The sequence below is a fragment of the Delphinus delphis genome, chromosome 14, assembly GCF_949987515.2.
Source record: "Delphinus delphis chromosome 14, mDelDel1.2, whole genome shotgun sequence".
NCBI classification, from domain to species: Eukaryota; Metazoa; Chordata; class Mammalia; order Artiodactyla; family Delphinidae; genus Delphinus; species Delphinus delphis.
Genome location: NC_082696.1, coordinates 8,000,776 through 8,022,523, shown reverse-complemented (window position 1 = coordinate 8,022,523; position 21,748 = coordinate 8,000,776). Strand labels below are relative to the sequence as shown.

At 51.9% G+C, this 21,748-nt stretch overlaps 1 protein-coding gene across 2 annotated transcripts; it reads left to right on the top strand.

Annotated features, from left to right (window-relative positions):
* The first annotated feature begins 67 nt into the window (after window positions 1-67).
* Window positions 68-19,275, top strand: PNLDC1 (PARN like ribonuclease domain containing exonuclease 1). Of its 2 annotated transcripts, XM_060030478.1 has the most exons (19): window positions 68-143; window positions 546-603; window positions 887-960; window positions 2,928-2,967; window positions 3,717-3,840; window positions 4,023-4,111; window positions 5,399-5,499; window positions 7,256-7,332; window positions 7,524-7,667; window positions 8,231-8,300; window positions 9,897-9,982; window positions 11,444-11,499; window positions 14,413-14,477; window positions 14,911-14,964; window positions 15,147-15,189; window positions 17,179-17,278; window positions 17,584-17,759; window positions 17,863-17,961; window positions 19,148-19,275. In XM_060030478.1, exons 1-19 carry the CDS (start codon window positions 68-70, stop codon window positions 19,209-19,211), a joined length of 1,596 nt encoding a protein of 531 aa, XP_059886461.1. In that variant the 3' UTR covers window positions 19,212-19,275. The 2 variants fall into 2 exon arrangements, with proteins under 2 accessions (XP_059886461.1, XP_059886460.1); XM_060030477.1 differs by lacking the exon at window positions 68-143 and having other exon boundaries at window positions 320-603.
* The last annotated feature ends 2,473 nt before the right edge of the window (window positions 19,276-21,748 follow it).

Below are 21,748 nucleotides of genomic sequence, written 5' to 3'. Positions count from 1 at the left end.
GGCGGCGCGGCGGAAGCGCGTGGCAGCACGTGGCCGCACTGGGCGCCCTCGGCGGAGCTGCGTGGCCATGGACGTGGGCGCCGATGAGTTCGAGCAGAGCCTCCCTCTGTTGCAGGAGCTCGTCCTGGGCGCGGACTTCGTGGGTAAGGCGCCGGGATTCCGGGCCTCGTCGCCGCAGCCCCCTGGCCGGCGGGAGGGTGTGGTTCGGGCGGCAGAGGGCGGAGAGGTGAGGCCCGGCTGGGTGGTTGCCAGGCTGCAGGAGGCTCAAACAGGGCCCCTCCGAAGGACGGGGTGTGTGCCTTCTCGGGCCTGGGGGGGCATGTTAGGCAGCAGGTACAGCCTTGGCCCCAGTTTGGTCCAGGTGGAACGGGGTGGCCTGGCTTGTCCTTGCTTTAGCTTCCTCTGTTCTCCCTTCTTGACCTCTCCTGGCCTCTTGAGCAGCAAGAAGGTGAGCCAGAACTTTTGCCACCAGCAGCGTTTACAGCACAAAGAGCCTTGCGATGGCCTGCGCCTGGGGACTCTTGTCTTTCTTGCCTCCCCTGCAGGTCTAGACATAGAGTTCACTGGCCTTCGTTCTAACCCGTCCGGGCCCCAGCAGATCAGGTAAAGCTAAAACTGCCTTAGAGCTGAGCTGGAGAGGTTGTCGGCCGCGCGCTCCTGGACGACACCCTGGCCGGCCAGCATTGTTTCCCGACAGGCACCCTGTTGGCATTGGGCGGGCAGGACAGCATTTTGTGTGGGGTTTGGGGACCTGGCCCTTGTCCACGAAACGCTGGTTCTCTAGTTGTCACAAGGAAAGTGCTGCGCCTGGTTGAGACGTGCTGATCCAGCATGGAGGCTGTGCTGCCTTGCTGGCCTCTGCGCTGAGATGCCTGTTTTTTCACAGTCTGTTTGACTTGCCATCAGAGTGGTATCTCAAGACCCGTCAGAGTGTTCAGCAGTTCACCGTCTGTCAGATTGGTGAGTCTAATCTTCCGCTGTTTCTTATAAGTTACTGAAATAGAGACTTTCTTCCTTTTTTTTTTTTTTGCCGTGCCCGGGCCTCTCACCGCTGCGGCCTCTCCCGCCGCGGAGCACGGGCCCCAGATGCACAGGCCCAGCGGCCACGGCTCACGGGCCCAGCCGCTCCGCAGCACGTGGGATTCTCCCGGACCGGGGCACGAGCCCGCACCCCCTGAGGTGGACCCCCAACCACTGCGCCACCAGGGAAGCCCTCTTCCTTTTTTAAAATTGTCTTTGTGTTTCCTACTGGGAAAACAGTTTTGGCGCCTTTGTGAGATACTGGCTATCGTTTTGAGTGCTCATTTGGTTTTTGGCCATGTCATGCCTGCGAGACCTAACACTTCAGAATAAGCAGAAACGTGATCTCCATGCCTAAATCAACATTAAGGATCTTGTACCATCTTTCAGGGAAAAATTTGTATGTTTTCTTTAAAGAAAAATCATATACAAGATCATACTATAAACATGTTCTGCATCGTTTTTTTTCTTCCCCACGACTGGGGTTTAGAGATCTTTCTATATCAGCTTATACAGATTTCCTGTTCGTTTTTTTTTTTTTTTTTTTTTGCGGTATGCGGGCCTCTCACTGTTGTGGCCTCTCCTGTTGCGAGCACAGGCTCCGGACGCTCAGGCTCAGCAGCCATGGCTCACGGGCCCAGCCGCTCCGCGGCATGTGGGATCTTCCCGGACCGGGGCATGAACCCATGTCCCCTGCATCGGCAGGCGGACTCTCAACCACTGCGCCACCAGAGAAGCCCTCCTGTTCGTTTCTAACGGATGCATAGCACTCCAAACTGAATGTATCTGTTGGCTCCCTCTCCTAATGATGAGTACTTTAGTTACCACAGGGCTGCATTGACTGTCTTAGTGTTTATATGTTACTGTGTATTTGTGAATGTATGTGTTTGGTATACTTGTAGCAGTGGAGTATGTGCATTAAAGTATTGATTTGTTGTCTAACTATTGCTCTTCCTACCAACCATCTGAGAAGTTTACAGAGACTTACACTAACAGGGAATGTGTCTGTTTCCCTCACTCACACTGAGTATTACCAGTCTTAATTTTTTGCCCACCTGGTAGAGGAAAAATGATCTAAAATTACCGTTCTGATTTACATTTTTAATACAGGATCAACAAACTGTTTCTGTAAAGGGCTAAACTAAATATTTTAGGTTTTGCAGGCCATACCGTCTCTGTTACAACTACTCAGTGCTGCCCTTGTTAATGAGAAATCAGCTGTAGTTAATACACAAATGAATGAGCATAGCTGTATTTCAATAAAACTTTATTTAAAAAACAGGTCATGAGACATTTTACTGATTCTTTTCCTGTGAATGATGGTGAACACCCGTGTGTGTGTGTGTGTGTGTGTGTGTGTGTGTATGTGTGTGTTTTGCTCTGTGTCCTTGTCCTTTGCTATTATTCTGTTGTGATTGTTTTTCTTAATTGTGAGACCTCTTTGAAAGTATGGGAAACAGCACTTAGATGCGTTTGTTTTGGTTTTCCCCACTTCAAAGTGTTTTTCACTTTGTGTGTGGTCTTTTTAGCGGTACAGACATTCTAAAGCAATTAAATGTATACATCTTCATAGATCTTAGTGTTTTCTCTTTTTTTTCTTTTATTATCCCTTTTTTCTCTTTTTTTTCCTTAGTGTTTCCTCTTACTGGTTTTAAAACCATAGAAGTGTCATTTTAACATTCTGTGTTTGAACAGCCATTCACGATTATATTTCAGTAATCTCCGTGTGAATGACAATTTGACAGTTCTCATGTTTTGACTCTTCTCTTCATTTCTTTCTTTTTTAGAAGTTATCCTAAAGCTCGTACAATAACTTTGGGTGCAAAGTACTGTTCAGAAGTTTTTCTGTAGTTAACTTCTGGTAGCTTTTCTTTTGGTATTCATTCTCTCTACCATCATTCTTCTAGGATTGTCTATGTTTTCCAGTATTGAAGGCGAGTCAAACAAGTATGTATAAAGACCTTTGGCAAAACACATGGCTCTTGCCCACTTACCTTCTCCACCTGCTCCCCCTTCAAATTCTGCGTCAGGCCCTGAAGCACTTTGGCCCCGGGTGCTCTGTATACCCTCCGGCTTCTGTGCCCGCCACCCCCCTCCCCTGCCGATGCCCGCTGGTCCTTCAGGTTGCTCAAAGCAGCACCATCTCTGGGGGCCTTTCCCAGCACCCCTGTACCTTTGGTGCTCCTTTCCCCATTTCCTTGTCTCCTGTGTGTGCCTTCAGGATTGCAATTAACAGTGTTATAATGAAGGTGATGTACCTCCCAGGCGGCAGCAGTCAGAAAGGATGCTGAATGGCAGCCCCACTGTCTCAAATAGGGCGTCAGACTTTGTTCCCCAGGGGCAGGATCTCTGCCTTTTTTCATTGGCCACCCCCATGCCAGTCATAGTGCTTGAGATATAGCTGACATTCAAGTACAGTGGACCCTTGAACAACACGGGGTTTGAGCTGCATGGGTCCACTTATACTCAGATTTTTTTCACTAAAATGACGGTACCCATGTGTAGACACAGGGCAGGCTGTAAATTATACACGGATTTTGACTGCATGAACGGTGGGCGCCCCTAACCGCCGTGTTGTTCAGGGGTCAACTGTACTTCTCAAGTGGAGGGAAGAGCCCACTCCGAAGCCTGTGGTGTGAGCCAGAATTCTAAAACTGGTTTTCGTCTTTTTCTCCTTATGTGTATTTTTTTTCTAGGTATGAAGCCCATTCGTGTAACTTCTTTCTCTTCCCTACAACGTTTGGGATTTTGGATTCAGAGTTCTCTTTCCAGGCTTCTAGTGTTCAGTTTTTGAATGAGCATGGCTTCGATTATAACAAGGTACAGCACTGGAGGAGGGGACCAGGAAGGGTTGAAAGGCTATCTAGCCCACCTGGTCTGAATCCATTTCCTGTCCCCTTTCTGACTTGTCCTCAAAACGCGGACAAGGAAGGTTTCTTTCCACTCTGCTGCCAGCACAGAGGATGCCTCTGACTAGTTTCCTTGTCTGTTCCTTTCTTCAGTTTCTCAAGAATGGAATCCCATATATGAACGAAGAACAGGAGAAGAAAATTAAACACAGCATCCTGACTGGGAACTGGAGAGTTCGCAGGTAAGGCCTGCTTCTCCGGGTGCTTTGTGGGTTTCTTTGCTGCTGGTGTGTTTCTGGCTTTCCTGTGCGTAGACGTGCTGTCTCCAGGACAGGCTGACCTCACACCATCACCTTTAGCTGGCATAGCTTCCTGGACTCACGCTCAGCCAAACGCAACAGCCTGAAGTGCTGGTGATACGGTTCTCAGGCCTGAGATAAGAAATCTCTCGCTGTGTCGCGTGTGATTTTAGTGTTTAACAATGAAGGGGAGAAAGAACTGACTGTTAATTTGGTACTCAAAGAGGCAGGCACCCCATTCCAGGGCTGGAGGGGAAGATGGCTCTGTTGGCCTCCCTGTGAGATGTTATGTTGGCCTCCCACGTGATCTTAGGGATTTTTCAAGGTAAATCACAGGTAGCCTTGACCAGGTAGTCACATGCCTTGGCTTGGGCACGTTGCCCCACGTGCCTGACGCTGCTGTGTTCCCCAGGGCAGGATCTCTGCCTTTTTTCTTTGGCCTCCAGTGCCTCTTGTTGTACTTGAAACCCAGTTGTACTGTAGGGCTGGGGCCAGGCCTGCACAGCCGCGTGGTGTGCTAGAAGGGGCAGGCCGCCCGGGCCCACACAGGCCCTGCTGTCCGCTAGCTTTCTGGTTTTGAACCAGTCCTCTAAGCTCTTTGAGCTTGAGACTCTTTGCCTGTCTCAAGAAGGGGTTAAATTAGACAGCTTTTAGTTCTGGAATGTTACGATTATCTGGTCCAGATAATTATGTAATGCGGGAATTTTTTTTTTTAATGTCTGTTTGTGGTTTTATATAAAAATACCTTTTGGAAGGGAAAAACAAATTGAATTTTTAATCTTCTGTTATCTTCAAGTGTTGGAGAAAAGTCTTTCCTTTTCTCAACATAACATCATGTCCTTATATTTCTAACGCAGGAGAAGGTGTACTTACCAAAGTTGCTGTCTTTTCCATGCTTCAGCAGATGGTGATTTTTCACCTCTGAGAGCAGAATTGAGAAGATAGGGCTGATGGTGTTGTTCAGTGTGGGCTGCATCCCAGCGTCCTCCTGCCCATAGGCCCGTCCGAGGGAGGGGCAGAAGGGCTCCTGAGGACAGACCAGAGGGTAGAGGCCAAGTGATTGGCTTCCTGTTGCAAAACAAGACTCAGAAAAGAAGTGGTCTCTTTGGGGTCTTCTTGCCGAGATCACAGTGTTAAAGCAGGAGCCTTCAGAAGCCTCTCCCCCGTTAGCGCTGTCTCGTGGTTCTGTGGTCTTCCCCAGCATTCCCGCTTCACTGTGCCCGTTTTCAGTTCTCTGGATAAAGACCAAATCAAGGTGGTGATTGACGAGGTGACGCGCTGGCTGGACCTGGCAGAGGAAGGCGACTGGATGACCCTCCCTGGTATCACCGGTAGGCAGGAGGTGGCTCCCCGGCCTGGGAGCTGCGGAACCGGCCGCTGTCACGTGCTGGAGGGTGGGGGAGCATCCCTTGTCCCCTGGTGGATCCAGGGCGGCAGCTCAGCAGACACACGGTCCTTGTGGTTAGATAGAGCCCTGACCTCAATTCGGAGGTTGAAGGGTTTTCAACCGATTCTGAATTTTAAGGTTGAGGGAGTGAAGTTCCATTCAGAGCCATCCTTCTTATCCAATTCTTGGTGCCCTGTGGACTCTTGCTTTACTGTTGTTAATCTCTGAATTTCTCTGAATTTCCCCCAACGGGACAATGTGGGATCACAATGAACCTGCCCTAGAATAGCGGTTCTCAGCCCTGGTCGGTGGACCCCAGGGGTCTCTGAGACCCTTTGCAAGGGGTTCACAAGGTCATAACTCTTGTCAGAATATCACTCGGCTATCGCTTGCCATTACCACTGTGCCGTTTGCACTGATGGTCCTGCAGCAGCGGTGGGCAGAGCGGCTGGTGCCCCAGCACAGGCGAAGGGAGGCGCGTCCGACCACGCTGGTAGTCGTATTCTTTGTTACTGCTTCCAGTTTTTAAAAATTCCAGTTTTACTTGGAATTCAGTGAAATAATTCTTTTTAGTGAAATAATAATTATTAATTTTATTAAATCTCAACATTTGATTGCTCATCTTTTAAAATATTCTGTGTATCAAAATAAGTACAGAAAAAATAAATGTTCATGAAACATTGCTGCTGCTACCGAAGTACAGTGGTTGTCTTGAGCAAAAGCACTTGTGCAGGTTTTTGTGTTGAGAGCTGAATTAGCTCCCTTTTATTTACTTATTTATTTAAAGGCATATATATGTGTGTGTGTGTGTATGTGTGTATATATATATATAAATATATATATGTATATATAAATATATATATATATTTTTTTTCTTTTTTTTGGGCCATGCCGCATGGCTTGTGGGATCTTAGTTCCCCGACCAGGGATTGAACGCCAGGCCCTCCCTCGCCAGTGAAAACGCTGAGTCCTAACCACTGAACTGCCAGGGAATTCCCTTAAGGAATATAATTTTTACTTGAAGGAACTGACTGGTTGTTTCAATGTGGGTATTTTCAATCACTTTCTCAAGTGAAAAAAGTAAGCCTTGTCTTCAGGGAGACTCACTCACAGTATTTGCTAGAGATGAAATTTGAGCTTTCAATAAAAGACTGGAATTTTGGAAAGCTTGCATCTGTCACCATAAGCTTGACAACTTTATGAGACCTTTCTAATGAGCTCAGTGGCCATACGTACAAGTGCCTTTTGATGGTATTGTATGATATGTGAACACTTGGACGATGTGTATAACTCAGGAAACCAGCGCTCTCCAAATAATCACCACATGATGTTACAAAATCATGGGCAAAAGTGTAATGGGTTTATTATTTTTAAAACTTGGCGATTTTGAATTTCATGTATAGTTTTAATTTCTAACATGATGAATATCAAGACCCGTACCCCCACACACACAAAGACTCTTTGGGGTCCTCAATTTAAGAGTGGCCCCGAGATCAGAAACTTCAAGAAAGCTGCCCTAGATCGTGCCGTGCCATCCCTGTCGCTTGGCCTTGTGGGCTTGCGCATACCTAAGAGCTGTCTTTCCACTTGATCTGTCCATCTCTCAGCCGCTTTTCCTCTCGGGCTTCTCTTGAGGGGAGGGTGGACTGCCGTTCCAGGGTCTGCAGTGGTTCTGTGCAAGTCTTGTTTCCTTGCTGCAGGCTTCCAGGCCTTCGAGGTCCAGCTTGTGCTGAGGAAGGCCCTCCCCGACATCTGGACGGTGATGAGAGGCCAGGGGGTGAGTTCCCACCTGGAGGGGGGCAGCCTCGGTGGCTCTATCATTTCTCTCTCGTTTGGCCAAATCTGGCCTCTGTGAAAGGCTTCTTCTCCCCCCCTCCCTCTCCTCCCTTTTGAGATGAAGGACCACTTTTTTGGCCCCATTCCCAGGAACCCAGGATACGGGGACCTTGTCTCTACTTCTCCTTTCAGGTGACAGTGAAGAAAGTGAGTAAACGGCATCGCTGGTATCTTGAGAACACCTCTTGCGATCGAGAAAGCTGTTGGCAGGAGAAGATTCTTCTCTCTGCGAGGGGTTTTTCTGTGTTTTTCCAGATGCTGGTGAAAGCCCAGAAGGTAGGGAAAAAATATCTCTTTCCTTGGTCTTTAGCAGTCTTTTGTAATTTTGGCTGTAGGTACTAATGGGTCCTTCAACTAAAGGGTCCTTCAACTAAAAGGGTCCTTCAATGGGTCCTTAAGATTCCTTAAGATAAGTGACTTCCTTTTTGTTAACCGGCTTTATGGATCTAACCTTGCTTTCACAAAATCATGACAGATTAATTTGGGGAAAGACTGTCCCTATGAAATATTACTAGTTCTTTGCTCCTTTCAGACACATGGGCATTTCAGTACTAACTGACCTAAAACTACTTGGGGACTGCACATGTCTCCTTCACAGCTTAGATTCCCAGTGCAGCCCAGGCCTCGAGTCCCTCTGACTCGCTGCTTTGCTTTTCTGGCCTTTAAGCAGTCAGGCTACCTTTCATGGGAGTGGAATGCAGGTGGGGATGGGATTACCATGTCGTCAGAATGCAGTGGGTTCTAAAGCTACACCCTTTGCCGGAGACAGCAGTTAGTCTATGGCGTCTGTTTTATTTTTAAAATTTCATTTCTCTCACCTGTCGATTTCCTCCAAGTAGCCCTTAGTGGGACATAATATGATGATGGATCTGCTGCATCTCCATGAGAAGTTCTTCAGACCTCTCCCAGGTAGGGACAGACCATCCTTCTCCTTCCTCTGATCTTAGCTTGCCATCTGGCAAGGGGATTGGCCCAGAATCGTGCCCCTGAGGGAGCCCCTACACACACAGCCATCCCCAGGGCCTCACAGGTTTCTGGAGAGGTCGCGTACATCTGTGCCTGTTACCATTTTCCTGGAGCTGGGGGACTTTCTCCAGGAGAAAAACTTACGTTTGAATTGATACTCTTACCCTCTGTTACGGAAGTTGTTCGGTCTTATTGCATACGACTTAGCAAAATCAGAGACGGGCAGAGGACGTGTAGTCACAGCTATAATCCTGACACTTTTTGCTTTTCCCTCTGTTGTGGCTTTTTACATATTGACCACACTGCGTATATGATTTTGATTTTGGCTTTTCTTCACTTGCCAAAAGCATTTATTTATGTCATTAACCTAAAATCATTTAATGGCCACGTGGTACTGACTTATGCCTGTCCCAGTCTTTTCCATGACTGATGCCATTGGACACACAGAAGTGTGACACAGCAGTTAAAAGCACGCATTCAGATGTCATGTTGAGGCCTCATCCCACCATTGTTATGTGCGATCTCAAGCAAGTTACTTAAACGTGCCTGTTCTGTTTCCATGTCTGTAAAACGGGGGAAATGATATCAACAGTATGGATATCAGAGTTGTTTGGGGATTAAATGAACTAACGATGTACTGAGAACACCAGTGTAGATTGAAAGGGGTGAGAAGGTTCTAGGAGAGAGTTCTCGAGGAAATGAATTGATAAAAAAAAAACACCTCAGTTTGAGCATCTTGAGAGAACTTGGGGAGAATTAAGGGTAAGATAATCACTCACCAAAAGACTAAGCAAACAACCAAACAAAAAAATTGCTGGAACAAAAGCTGTGCCAGAAAGGAAGTCATTGGAGGAGACCACCTGGCCCCTTGGTGAGTAATGCACAGGTGCTCTCAATGGTGAGGCGTACGAGGTAGAAGGGGTGATTATTTTCTTACCTCGTGGGAGTCAACAGTTAGTGAGGGCCCCAAACCGGGAAATCACCGAGCAGCGTAAGCATGTTATTTAGAGATGTGGGAATAAACTCTGAAAGAAAAAATGGAAGGTCGTTGCCTTTGGGGACTAGGAAATGGGAGGGCAGTGAGAAGAGGGCTAGCAGAGGGGTTTGGGTTGGTTTGTTTTGCAGACAACTATATGCAGGTATAATTTTGATAAATACGTGAATTAATAGGTAATTTTTATCAAGGCACTTATAATTTTTAACTTACTGGATTTTTCTTTGAACAGTTATTTACAGACTTCACATCTGCCTTTCCAGTCATACCTCGTTCTCCCTTTTCCATTGGCTAGAACTTTGCAAATTGCGTTAACTAATGTTGGCCTGAATTTAGGAAAACCGTTTAGCTTTTGCTGTTACAAATGGTGATGTCAGGTTGGTTTGAGATTCAGAAATCCTTGATGATTAGGAGTAAGGATGTTTTCAATTCCTATTTTGTTTTATTTGCTTTATTAGCCAGTGTGGGTGACGAGCTAGACTGGAGAATTTCTTCCCATTTTTACCAATGAACTCACTTCTGACTGTCTGGGTCTTTCCCTTCAGAAAGCTATGAAGAATTTAAGGTGAATATCCACAACCTATTTCCTGTTCTCATTGACACCAAAAGTGTGGCCAAGGATATCTGGAAGGTAATAAGTTAAACTGCTCTGGGGAAAGGAAAGCTTCGTTTGTCCCACTAACACTTAGCTTTCTCGTTCTTTTCAAAAGAACGAGAGCGTGTGTTCCTTGAACGTTTCTTTGAACCCTTTTCTCGTATTTTACAACCAGTATTGGTTTTCTTTTTTTTTTTTTTTTTTTGCGGTACGCGGGCCTCTCACTGTTGTGGCCTCTTCCGTTGCGGAGCACAGGCTCCAGACGCGCAGGCTCAGCGGCCATGGCTCACGGGCCCAGCCGCTCCGCAGCATGTGGAATCTTCCCGGACCGGGGCACGAACCCGTGTCTCCTGCATCGGCAGGCGGACTCTCAACCACTGCGCCACCAGGGAAGCCCTGGTTTTCTTTTTTTATTCTGCCACCTCTGAGTGATGCTAGCTTATGTGTGATTTTTTTTTTCTTTCCTTCATTCAAGTTCTCACCTTTTGACTTCCTGGTGTGTAGTTCACGGGCTTATTTAGATAGCACAGCAGAACAACTTGTTCTAGAGCTTGGTGTCTACACAGTGAGTGTTTGCAACATGCTTAAAGAGCATCAGGGTTGGGGGCAGGGATCCCACTTGAGAAATTTTATCTTTACTGAGCGTTAGGGCCGTGGGATTTCAACCCAGACACATTAGAATCACCTGGGAGGGTAAACGCTGACACCCAGACCCCACCTTCAGCTTCTCTGGTGTAGAGGGGCCGGGAGTGGCATTTCTGCAGCTGCCGGGTGACTTCTGTTCTGCAGCTGAGGTGGTGTGGAGGACGGAAGCACCCAGCTGGCTTAGAAGTTAAAACTGAGGAACCAAGCAAGGGGAGGCAGATCAGTGTTGTAGATAAAGCTTTAAGCTGATCAGAATGAACTGTTTGGTAAGGAAACCACAAAAACGGCACTGGGCTACTTGGTACATCTTTGCCCAGAGACACACGTATTAGTCGTACCTCACATATTTCTAGCTGACGGTGTTCTGTGACGCTGCCCATCTCCACGGAACGGAGTTCTAGGGCGAAGCGGGAAGGACGCGGGGGCTGATCTGAGGCAACTAGTGCAAATCAGTCTCCACTGCACGTGAGATGAGGTGAACTCTAGGCCTTGGGGACCTGGCAGTCCCTTAGAGTACCTAGTGCCCTCCGTAATGTGTCCTTGGCCGCGGTCTTGTGCCTTGGAGTCCTGTGTTTCTCAAACCCCTAAAACACTTGTCTTTGAAGGAAGTTGCTGTGTTGTGTTTGTGGCAGTTTTCTTAGGCTGGGTTGCCGGGTCCCTTATAGAAAACCCAAGGACACTAGGTACCCTGACATCCGAATTAAGGAATAAATATAGGTGTATGTAAAGAGAGGAGTTTATAGGAGTTTGCATTTTCCAGGTCATTTTAATGGCCATGTGGTAATTCCTGAAGCAGATAATAAACATAACCACAAATGTCTTATTCTCCCTAATTTGTTTTCCAAATTATAGGAACTGAATTTCCCAAGGGTTTCAAGTCTTTTAGAAGTTTATGAAGTCCTAAACAGGTAAGAAAGCTGTTTTTCGGAGCTGCTTATAGATCAGGGGTTCTCACTTGGGGCGATTTTGCTCCCCAGGGCACATTTGGCAACAGTGAGATGTTTTTGGTCGTTAGAGTTCAGGGGTACCTAGTGAGTAGAGGCCAGGATGCACAGGACAGCCCCCAACCCAAAGAATTCTCCAGCCCCAAATGTTACTGGTGCTGAGATTGCAAAACCCCCTTCTGGAGGGGAAGGGGCCTGGTCAGATACCTACAGCTGTTTAATTATCTGGTGTTTTCTGTTGGCCAGGGTTTTATTTTTCCTGTGATCTGTTTGATTATTGGAGTGATTAGCTCCATGGGAACAGATTTTGTTCTTCTTTTGGACCTTGATGTTCCTCTCAGGCCTACAGCAGTGCGAGGCATAGTAGGTGCACATTAAACACTGGAGTGAGTGAACGGTCCTAGTACCGGGTGAGTTCCTGCCCTTCCTACAGGAACAGCGACCCTGTCTTCCCTCATGTCCCAGCCACGCTGCGGGCATGTGCTGGCAGGAGTGTGTTGCCTGGAAGGCCTGGAGTGGATGGGGGCTTCTCTGCCCACTCCTTTGTCCCCAACTGGGGGGACCAGCAAACCAGAGCGGGGAGAGGGTGGCGTCGGGAGCAGTTGAAGGTGAGACCTTTTTGGAAAGAAGCTGTGTCTCCGTGGCTCACTGTCATCCGGCCACTGGCACGGGGGCCCCTGAAGATGCCTGTCCGGAGCCGCACTGGCCTCTTGAGTCTCCCATAGATGCTCTTTTCGGCTCATGGCATCAGTGATTTCCGACGTGATCGTCTCCTCTGGCCCCTTAGGCTTCATCTCTTCCTTTCTCACACGGCCCTCCTGGCCTTCATTTCTAAGAAAACAAGAGGCTAGAGGCGGGAGTGTCTCAGCCCCCTGCAGACACTTGCGCGGTGTTAACCTCTTCGCCACTGTCTCCCGTCAGCCCGCACACGGGAACGCCTGCTGTGTATGGGGCCAAGGCACGAAGGGCTGCCCTCCCAGGGCCTGTCCGTCCTCCTGGCCCTGCACCTTCCCTCCGCTCAGCAGCCCCCCTGCCCTTCGTGCCCCCCTGACCCCCGCCGTGTCCTCAGCCTCTCCCTCAGCATCAGCATCTTTCTTCTAACTCAGAAAACGTGAAGCTCCCCTCGGTCTCCCCTCTTGCCACCACTGTCCTTGTTCTGTCTACAACAGGCCTCTTCAGAGGCCTCGCCTTCTCCTGGGCCCACTGAGGTCAGGTTGCCTCCCCTCCACGGAACTCGGTCTGGGTATCGGGGCCCAGCTGATGGGAAGATGCGCACAGGCGTTTGGAACAGGGCGTGGCAGGCGCTCGTGCTCAGTGTTAACTTCTGTCTGGCGTCTGACACCCTGGGCCCCTTGGCCCCCTTCCCTGCCGTTGCGCCCTCTCCCGGCTTCCTCTTATTTTCTGGTGAGTGTTTTAATCTCTTCCTCTCAGGCTCTCGTTCTTCCACTCGGTCCCTTACATCTTTCCAGGGTCCCCACTGTCCTCTTCTTCCTCGTTACCGTGCCCCTGGGTGACCGAATCCACCCCCCCCAGCCTCGGCGACCACCACGTCTGTGCCACCGCGGCTCCAGACTCCTCGCGTCCTGACCACCTTCTGGTTGTTCCTGCACCACGTGGCCGCAGGCACCTTCTGCTTGGCCCGTCTCTCTGCCCGTCAAACCCGCTCCCGTGTCTGGAGCAACTTCTGCCACATCCCGACGGCGCCAGGCGCTGTGCCGATGGCTCGTGTGCAGGTGTGAGAGAGAATCTTGTTTTCAGTCCGCAGGCCCTTCATCGAGACTTGCTGGGTGTAAATCCCAGCTTTGCCTCTCACGAGCTTCGTGAGTCACCTTGAGAGCAGGCCCCCAGAGCGATGGCCGCCTCGCGGCTTAGGAGCACATGAGGAAATCAGGGTTCAGAGATATGAAGCATATAGAGAGGTACCGATAGATTCTGTTGGAAAACAGATGAAGGGACGGTTTCCCTGTCGAATGCCAGCCGCGTTCACCCACGTGCCAGAGCTGAGACCTGGAAGGAGACCCAGAGCTGGGCCACCAGCGTCTTCTAGTCAAGGCCTGTTGGTTTTACTCCCTAAACGTCCTGGAAACCGGTTCCTTTTTCTGCATCCCCAGGAGCATTGCCTTCCCTGAGGCCTTTATTTTTTATTCCAATGGTGGTAGTAGCTCCTCCCCGGTTAGCTTGGTGGCCTGACCTACTTTATCTGCCGGGCTGCCACTTGAGTGGTCTTTTAAAATGTGAACTTGACCATTTTTCTGGTCAGAGCCTTCCTCTGGTTCCTGAAGCCCCCCCGTAACGTTCGAGCTCTTTCCCGGCCCCTGCCCATCACTGCGGGCTTCGCCCTCTCCCTCGCTGTCTCTGCGTGCTCTTCTCTTGGCTTGAAGTGTCTGGCGCTGCCCCATTTCCTCAACCAGGTGAGTCCCTGGGGTTCAGGACTCTCCTGTAGGACCACCGACTTCAGGAAGCCTTCCCTCCCGAAGGCCTGTCCCTCGATAGCCAGGCGTGCACTGCTCACGCCTCGGGCGTCGCATTTGTAGGACGCGCCGAACAGCAAGCTCCCGGGGGCAGAGCCAGCATAGGGTTGATCCTGATGCCCGGGCTGGGGTCCTGCGTCTGGTAAACGCTCAGAATGACGCGGTTGGAGCCTCTGGCTCTGCCGTTCTTTCATCTGTCCCGTTGCCTGGTTACCAAGACCTGTCTGCCCATGCCTGGATCCGTGTTTTGTTTTGTTTGTCTGTCTTATTTTATATTAGAGCTGTGTTTCGTTGTGATTTTCAAGGAGTCCCAGTACTGAGGACATTTTTATTTGTTAAGAGGATGAGGGGAGAACGAGAAAGGATTGTCAGCGAACGTTTTCTATCGATCTTTCTTCTCTAATAGTGACTTGAATCCCACCAAGAATTCTGGGCCAGTGATTATTCACGCAAGCAAATGTGAAAAATACGGTACGTATGTTTGCCTGAGCTGTGCTCCTCCGAGGTTGGCACGGCTTTGAGGTGCTGGAGCTCAAGCCGGGTCTCCGCGTGGCAGGTGTGGGAGGGCCGGGTGGGGCTTTTCCCGTGCTGTGTCCATATTATAACCGCCCGATCGAAAGGAGCCGTCCCGGAAGGCGTCGGAGGTCGCGGGGGCGTCCGTCTGTCCGGAAGCCCTGTGCTTCCACCTCCCTTGGGCGCTCTTGCTGCCGTGGGGAGGTCCTAGGTCACAGTGGGGTGTGGCTGAGAGAAGGGTGCGTGGTCTCTGCAGGAACAACCGCTAGTTGGCTGTGTGTGCACAGCCGACGTGGGTGTGGAACTGGGGCGGGGTTGGGGGAGAGTCCTTTCCTGGGCTGTGTTCTAATCTCTGCTTAACGTCTCTCCTGCTTCTGGGAAAACACTTCAGTTGAGACAAAGTATCCCCATGAAGCAGCATACGATGCCTTCCTGTGCGGATCAGGTGAGAGTTGCTGCCCTTTTAAAGGGAGACCCCTGTCTTATTTTCAGTCATCCCCCCCCCCCCACCGCCTTTACTTCCAGGTGGGTGGCACATGTGGAAATAAGGCCTGAGTTTGCATATTTTGAAAACGCGATCAGATTGCGCCTTGACGTCTGTCACATTTCTAGCTTCTTCTTTTCCAGTTCTTTTGAAAGTGGCCCACTTGCTCCTATGGAGAGCGCACGGGTGAGTGTTCCCTTCATCCTGTGATCTCATCAGTGGTCAGGATTTGTTGAGCCCTCACTGTAAACCAAGACCTCGGGGCTCCCACACTCTCCCAAAGAAGGAGGATGCAAGTGTCATTGTGTAAATGACACATTTATGGAAGCAGCCCTCCTCCATAGGCAGCCTTTCCCAGCCTTCCTCCCACCCTGGGGCTGGTCCTGGCCCCCCTGCCTCTTGTGTCGGCCTGGGGAAAAGTCACTGTCAGGACGCCAAGACAGTGGGTGAGGCTTGGACTCCGCACCCGCCCCAGTGTTCCCGGGGTGGTATGCTTGCTCCGTCTGTTACCCTCCTGTTTCCTCGTGTCTAGTAAACTGCAGTGAGGTGGGAGGGCAAAGCGTATAGGCCAACAAGTGATCCGTCCTCGGGGTTCACACAGTCAGGCTGGGGAGGAGGGCAGTGACTTGGAATAAGGCACACAGGGGAAAGGTTCTTAAAGCCTCAAACTGCAATCTTAAATGCATTTTCTCGGGGCGTCGCCATCCTGGATGCCTGCGGTGCTGGGCTCGTAGGCAACAGCTGCACACGTGAACTGGGCATTCTGTGGCTCCATCCTTGCTGCGTGCATGTGTTAAGTAGGATTTAGGGACTTCCCTGGCGGTCCAGTGGTTGAGACTCTGTGCTTCCAATGCAGGGGGCACGGGTTCGATCCCTGGTTAGGGAACTAAGATCCCACATGCTGTGCAGCACGGCCAAAATCAAGTAACAGAAACAAACAAAAAAAAAATCCAACATGAGACACCTCGTGCCATAAATTCAAGGGGGTATTTCTTTTAAAAAAATAAAAGTAGGATTTAGCAGGCCAGGGGAAGGAGCTGATCAAAACTGTTCTTTGGGACTGACTTAAACATTTTCAAACTCTACCCTGTTAATGTGGGTACTGCCTAATTTGTCTCTTTTGGTAAAGGGTATTATACACAGAAATAGCCTATGACACATTGATGCAAGGCTTATAGCTTCAGTAAGAAACCCCCACCCCGTCTCCTTCTTCCCTGTGCTCTGACTGTGAGGGCAGCTGAGACAGTGGAGCCTATTGGTGCCTTAGTACCTGGACCTTGTGTCCTTAATTTCTTTTTTTTAATTAAAAATTTTTTTTAATTAATTATTTATTTTTGGCTGTGTTGGGTCTTCGTTGCTGTGCACGCACTTTCTTTAGTTGCGGCGAGCGGGGGCTACTCTTCGTTGCGGTGCGCGGGCTTCTCATTGCGGTGGCTTCTCTTGTTGCGGAGCACGGGCTCTAGGTGCACGGGCTCAGTAGTTGTGGCATGTGGACTCAGTAGTTGTGGCTCGTGGGCTCTAGAGCGCAGGCTCAGTAGTTGTGGCGCACGGGCTTAGTTGCTCCGCAGCATGTGGGATCTTCCCGGACCAGGTCTCGAACACGTGTCCCCTGCATTGGCAGGTGGATTCTTAACCACTGCGCCACCAGGGAAGCCCCAATTTCTTTTAATCCTCAAAACCTAGAAACCCTCCTAGGTTTAGAGAAGCTCCGTAGCAGCCAGGCCTGCCTGGTGCCAAGGGCTGTGCTTTCTCGCGGGCCTGTGCTCAGGTACGTGGTGGTGTCTGGGTGGAGGCGAGGCTGAGTCAGGACAAGGCTGTGGGGCGAGGGACGGCCATTTGCAGTCTCGTCGAGGGGCGATGGAGTGGACCTTCCCCTGCACAGGGGCCTCGCTCATCCCCTGAGCCTGTGGCTGATGTAGGTGAGCCTAGGGGCCTTTACCAGACGGCCACCAACAGGTGGTGACCCCTGGAAGTTCTCCCTTGGCTCGGGCCGTGGTGAGAGCTCGCTGGTCGTGTGGGGGAGGCCCATCAACAGAAGTCCCAGAGCCTGTGAGGGGAGGAGGGAGGGGGGTCTCGGGCAGCACCTTGCCCGTTGTCACCAGAACCTCAGCTGCGGCCGAGGACGTGGGACACCCCCCGTGGGCCTGAAGGCTTTGGGGTTTTCTGTCCTCGTAGGGTTCTTCCCATCCCCAAGCCCTCCTTCCCGCTGTACCTCGACGTGCTGGCTCCCTATGTGAACCAGGTGAATCTTATCCGAGCCGGGGTCCCCAAGATCGTAAGTAGACTTCATTTTGCTCCCCCCATTCAGAGGCTGGAGGCAGCCTGGGGCTCTGGGGGCTATCAGGGGCTTCTGACGGCCACCAAACGTGGCCAGAGAGGGCGCTCATGCCCCACTAAGCCTGTGACTGTCTCCTGTGTTTTCCTGCCTGAGCCAAGGTGAGCTCGCTCGTTCCTTCCTCCTCTCCTCTCCTCCCCACTGCTCGCAGGGCCTGTCCTAGTTTCTTTCGCAGGATTTTCCAGCTGGGTAGGTAGTCAGTCAGTAGGAACTGTGGAAAATCTGTTCTCCTCCCTGTCTTCTAGAATTTTTCGGGTCCAGATTACCCCAGTATCCGCCCTCCCATCCTCATTGTCACCGTCAGGAGGTGGCCCGGGGTCAGCGAGCAGCAAGTCTACCGCGAGTTTCAGAACCTCTGCAAGTTTGACGTCAGAAGACTGGTGGGGAGCCACTTCCTGCTTCTGACCAATAAGTTTAAGGAGTAGGTGCCTCGGCTCTCAGCCCCCGCCCTCCAACCGCAGCCACTCCAGCCGCTCGGAGCAGCTGTGGTGCTTGCGCGCCTGACCGAGCCCTTCTTTCGGCAGCACCCGGAGCATCCTGAAGGAGTACAGGTGCCACCCCACCCTGCAGGTCTCCGTGTACCGCTACTGGAGACACTCCCCAAACGTCAGCTGCCTGTTACAGTAAGTGACCGGGACTGAGGCTGCTTTGGACTTGCCGGTGGTCCCAGCTGGGTGTGAGTCGAGCACAGCTCGCTAGCCGGCGTGCGCTGGGCAAGGGGTCGTTGACCAGCACGCTGGACCAAACGTCGTTCAGTGACGCTCAGCAGACGTTGATCGAGCACGTGCTGTCTTCGGCACTGTCCTAGGTTCCAGGGCTTCATTCGTGGATGAAACAAAACCCCCTGTTCTCGTGGAGCTCGCACTGGAGTGGGGGTAATAAACGAGTGACCTGCACGGTCTGTTAGGTGATGAGTGTTAGAAACGAGCAGGGTCGGGAAGCGGGAGGGCTGGCCTGGGGGCAGGTTGCTCTTTAAAGGAGAAGATCGGGGCCCTCATAGAAGGCCCAGGGCGGGGGTGGGGGGTGTCGCTGGTGGGGAGTGAGCCAGGCACGGCGACGCGGGGCGGGGGACGGTGTCCAGGCAGAGGAGGCAGCGGGGAGGGGCCCTCTTGGGGGCGCGGTGCTCCTGGCGTGTGGAGGGGCAGTGACAAAGCTACCAGACGAAACAAGGAGCAGCAGGCAAGGCTACGGAAGCCGGCGGGTTGCGGCCAGCAGAGGGCGCGGCTGAGGGCTGCGGGAGAAGCTGGGTCGGCCGCCGGAGGTTCCGTGGCGCAGGGCTCTGCGTGGAGACGTTGGGGGACACAGGGCAGGGGGACGTCAGGAAGCCAGGTCACCTGGTCACACTGTGCGGCTGCGGCTTGGACCGCCTGGTGGCAGGTCGGGGGAGTCGGGGGTGCTGAAGGTGGGATCAGACAGACGGGAGCAGGGTCAAGTTTAAACCCAGGGTTTTGGTCTGAGCAACTGGGAAGACAGAGCTGCTGTTAAATGAGCTTGAAGGATTTTGGTTTCCTGTTAGGAGCCAGACCCGTCGAAAACCACATCGTTGAAGAAGAAAGCTTGGCTGCTAGGCAGTCTTCTCCCCCTCAACCTCCAACATAAATCACTGGGGAAGGTGCCCTCTGTGTCCCAGAGCCATTCTAGCCTCGAGAGGATGTTGGCGCCGGGAGAGGGATGGAAAGGAAATAACACCCGGGCGAACGTAGCCGGGAAGGAAGAGGGGCCAGCCTGCGCTGGTGCTCTCACACCTGCTGGGCGCACGCGGGGCCTCCCGAGCCATCCAGGCCGCTGACCGGTGTCATTGTCTTGCAGGGTCTGTGGCGTAGTCACCACCTGGGCCTTTATCGCGTTTCTCCTGGGAGGAGCTCGCCCCTGAGCGCAGCAAGGCCGCCTGCAGTCCCGTCCCGTCTCCGCGCGATCCCGGGGCTGCCGTCCTGGCTTCTGTTTGTTCAAATCACATCCTACTTGCATATGGATCTGCGCGGTCCTTACGAGGAGTTTTGTTATGTGTTGAATGTGAAATTCTGTAAATATTATCAATGATAAATCCTTTGTATGTGGCCAAAACTTTTCTTTCTATAAATGACTGGGGAGAAGCCACACCTCTGGGAATTTGAGCTAATGTTCCAGAGTGTCTTCTGAACGGACAACTGGGACGATAGGAGCTGGACACCAGGTGGGCAGAAGACTCCGTTATTGCTGAGAGAGAAAGCAATAGCTGATAGGCAGGGGTTTAGGCCTGAGAAACGGCCGAAGCTCTAGTAAAGGGAAAAATAAAACCAGGTGTCATGGGCGCCGGTGTTGGTCCATGTTTTGGGTAACTGCCATAAACCATGAAGCAGCTCACCTTAGAAACAAAGTGGCTTGTACCACGGGTGTGAACCCTGAGCTCGAGGTAGAATCGGATGGTTTTCTTTCCTGGGCAGTGCGGGCACTTCACTCGGCTTCGTCAGGAGCTCTTCTCTGTGAGGGGTTGAACTTGGCTGGGCTGTGTTCAGCCTTGAACTTAAGGATTCAGCAAAGCCTTCTTAAATTCCTTGTGGAAGAAGTTTTTTCTGTATAAAACAGAAGTGTTAGTACTGGCAGCCACCCAGAAGGAGAGTTTGGGAGCCACCCCAGAAGTCACACGCCTGTCCCGGGGTGTGAGTGACACGGCGACCGATGGGCTGCTGTCCCTGCGATGCTCGGGGCAGCTCTTGTGGTCAGACCAATGAAACCCTGCTCTCGGTGAGGGGAGGGAGGTCTTACCCGTTTGTCCAAACAGCCTCCTAGTGGGATTGTTGTTTTGTCTGTCTTCCCATTGGATGTTCCTTTGTGCACGCTAAGGAAAAGTTTTTTTTTTGGGGGGGAGGCTTTTTTGTGGGCTTTTGGGGCCCCATCTCATGGATGTGAGCCCTGCATTAAGTAAGCAAACCTGAAAAGTGAAAACGGGCTTCTCAGCTGAGCGTATACAGTGACCATTTTGACTTCCCGGGGTTGGGGCAGGGCCTGAGCACTGAGCTGTCTTCGTTCTGGGGCGAGAGACCCTATAGTAATTTTATCAGACATTATTCATTTATTCATTAAACTCTTAAACTGTTCATAGGTTGTTCTCGAGTCCCTGCTATGTGCACGCTCAGCGGGGCCTCCGTGCTGTTGGTAGCATCCTGCCGTCCACCCACAGGGACTCTGGCTGACCGCACCGTCCACTGTCCCTCCCCGAGGAGGCGGGTGGGGGTGACATCTGAGCTGCTGAAAGCCCATGACTGGGATCGGATTCTGTCTACTCACTTCCCCTGAGGTTCCCCGCATGGTCGGAGGTGCTGAGTAGCAGAGCGCCCATCTCATACCAGCTCCCACCCCGTGGGCCCGGGTCCCTCACCCTGCTCTCTCCTCATCTCCTCTAGTTCTTCGTGTCGGTGCCTCTCGTGCAGCCCTTTCTCCGTCATTAAATGAAAGAACCAAAGCAAGGAACAGACACCAGCCTCCCGTACTCCGCTCTGTGCCCCTCTCCCTGCGGCTCTGGCTGTCCCCCCGCCTTCCAGCCACGTTTCCCTTCGCCGCTGAGTTGCTCACAGCCACACAGCTCGGCCCGCCCTCTGCCGTCCGTGGTCTCCGCAGCTATTCGGTGCTGAGGGACTGGGTGCTGTCCGCGTGTCCTGCTGTGACTGAAGCTTGTGCCCCGGCTGGTGTCTCTCTGGGCCCAGTGCATCCGGGCCGGAGCGGAGCGGAGCTATGTTTCTTCCCTGACGGCCTTGTTTGAGGAAGGTGGTGGCCATCCCTCTGGTCCCCCGCTGTTGGCTCCAGGGCAGGACTGGGGCACTCTTCCCAGACCCTGCCCTGTCTCCACCGGGTGTCCCCCCTTCAGCCTCTCTCTTCCTTGCCATCCCGCCACTGCTGGCCTCATCCGGGCCCCCTTCACACCACCTCCGTCTGGGACAAGCTCAGAGCCTCCTGGGACCCTGCCCACCTCCTTCCTACGGCCTCACATAAGAGGGACATAAGAGGGATCTGAGGGCAGATCTGGTCCCCTCCCCTCTCCTGCCCGAAGCCCTTCCGTGGGTTCTGCACCCAAGTCCCGGAGCCCTTGGCCTCCCCAGCTGCTCCACGCCTACCGTCCCTCAGCCCCTTCCCTCCGCGCGGCTCACGGCCCTCGCCCCTCTCGACTCAGTTCAACTGGCGTCTCCTCCAGGTTCTGGAGCTTTGCCGCCCCGATGCCCCGTCAGAGGTTGGGCTCCTTCTGCCCCTATGACGACTCTTAGCACTGTGGGAACGAGTTCGGATTCTTCGGTGCTGCTCGGAGGCACATGGCAAGTGGCACAGGCCTCATCGTTTTGCATAATCCACGTGGCTCTGCCTCAGTGGTACAGAAAAGGGACACGTGGCAGCCCCCAGACTCCGCCCCGGGAGCTTCTACGGTCCTCTGCGTCCTGA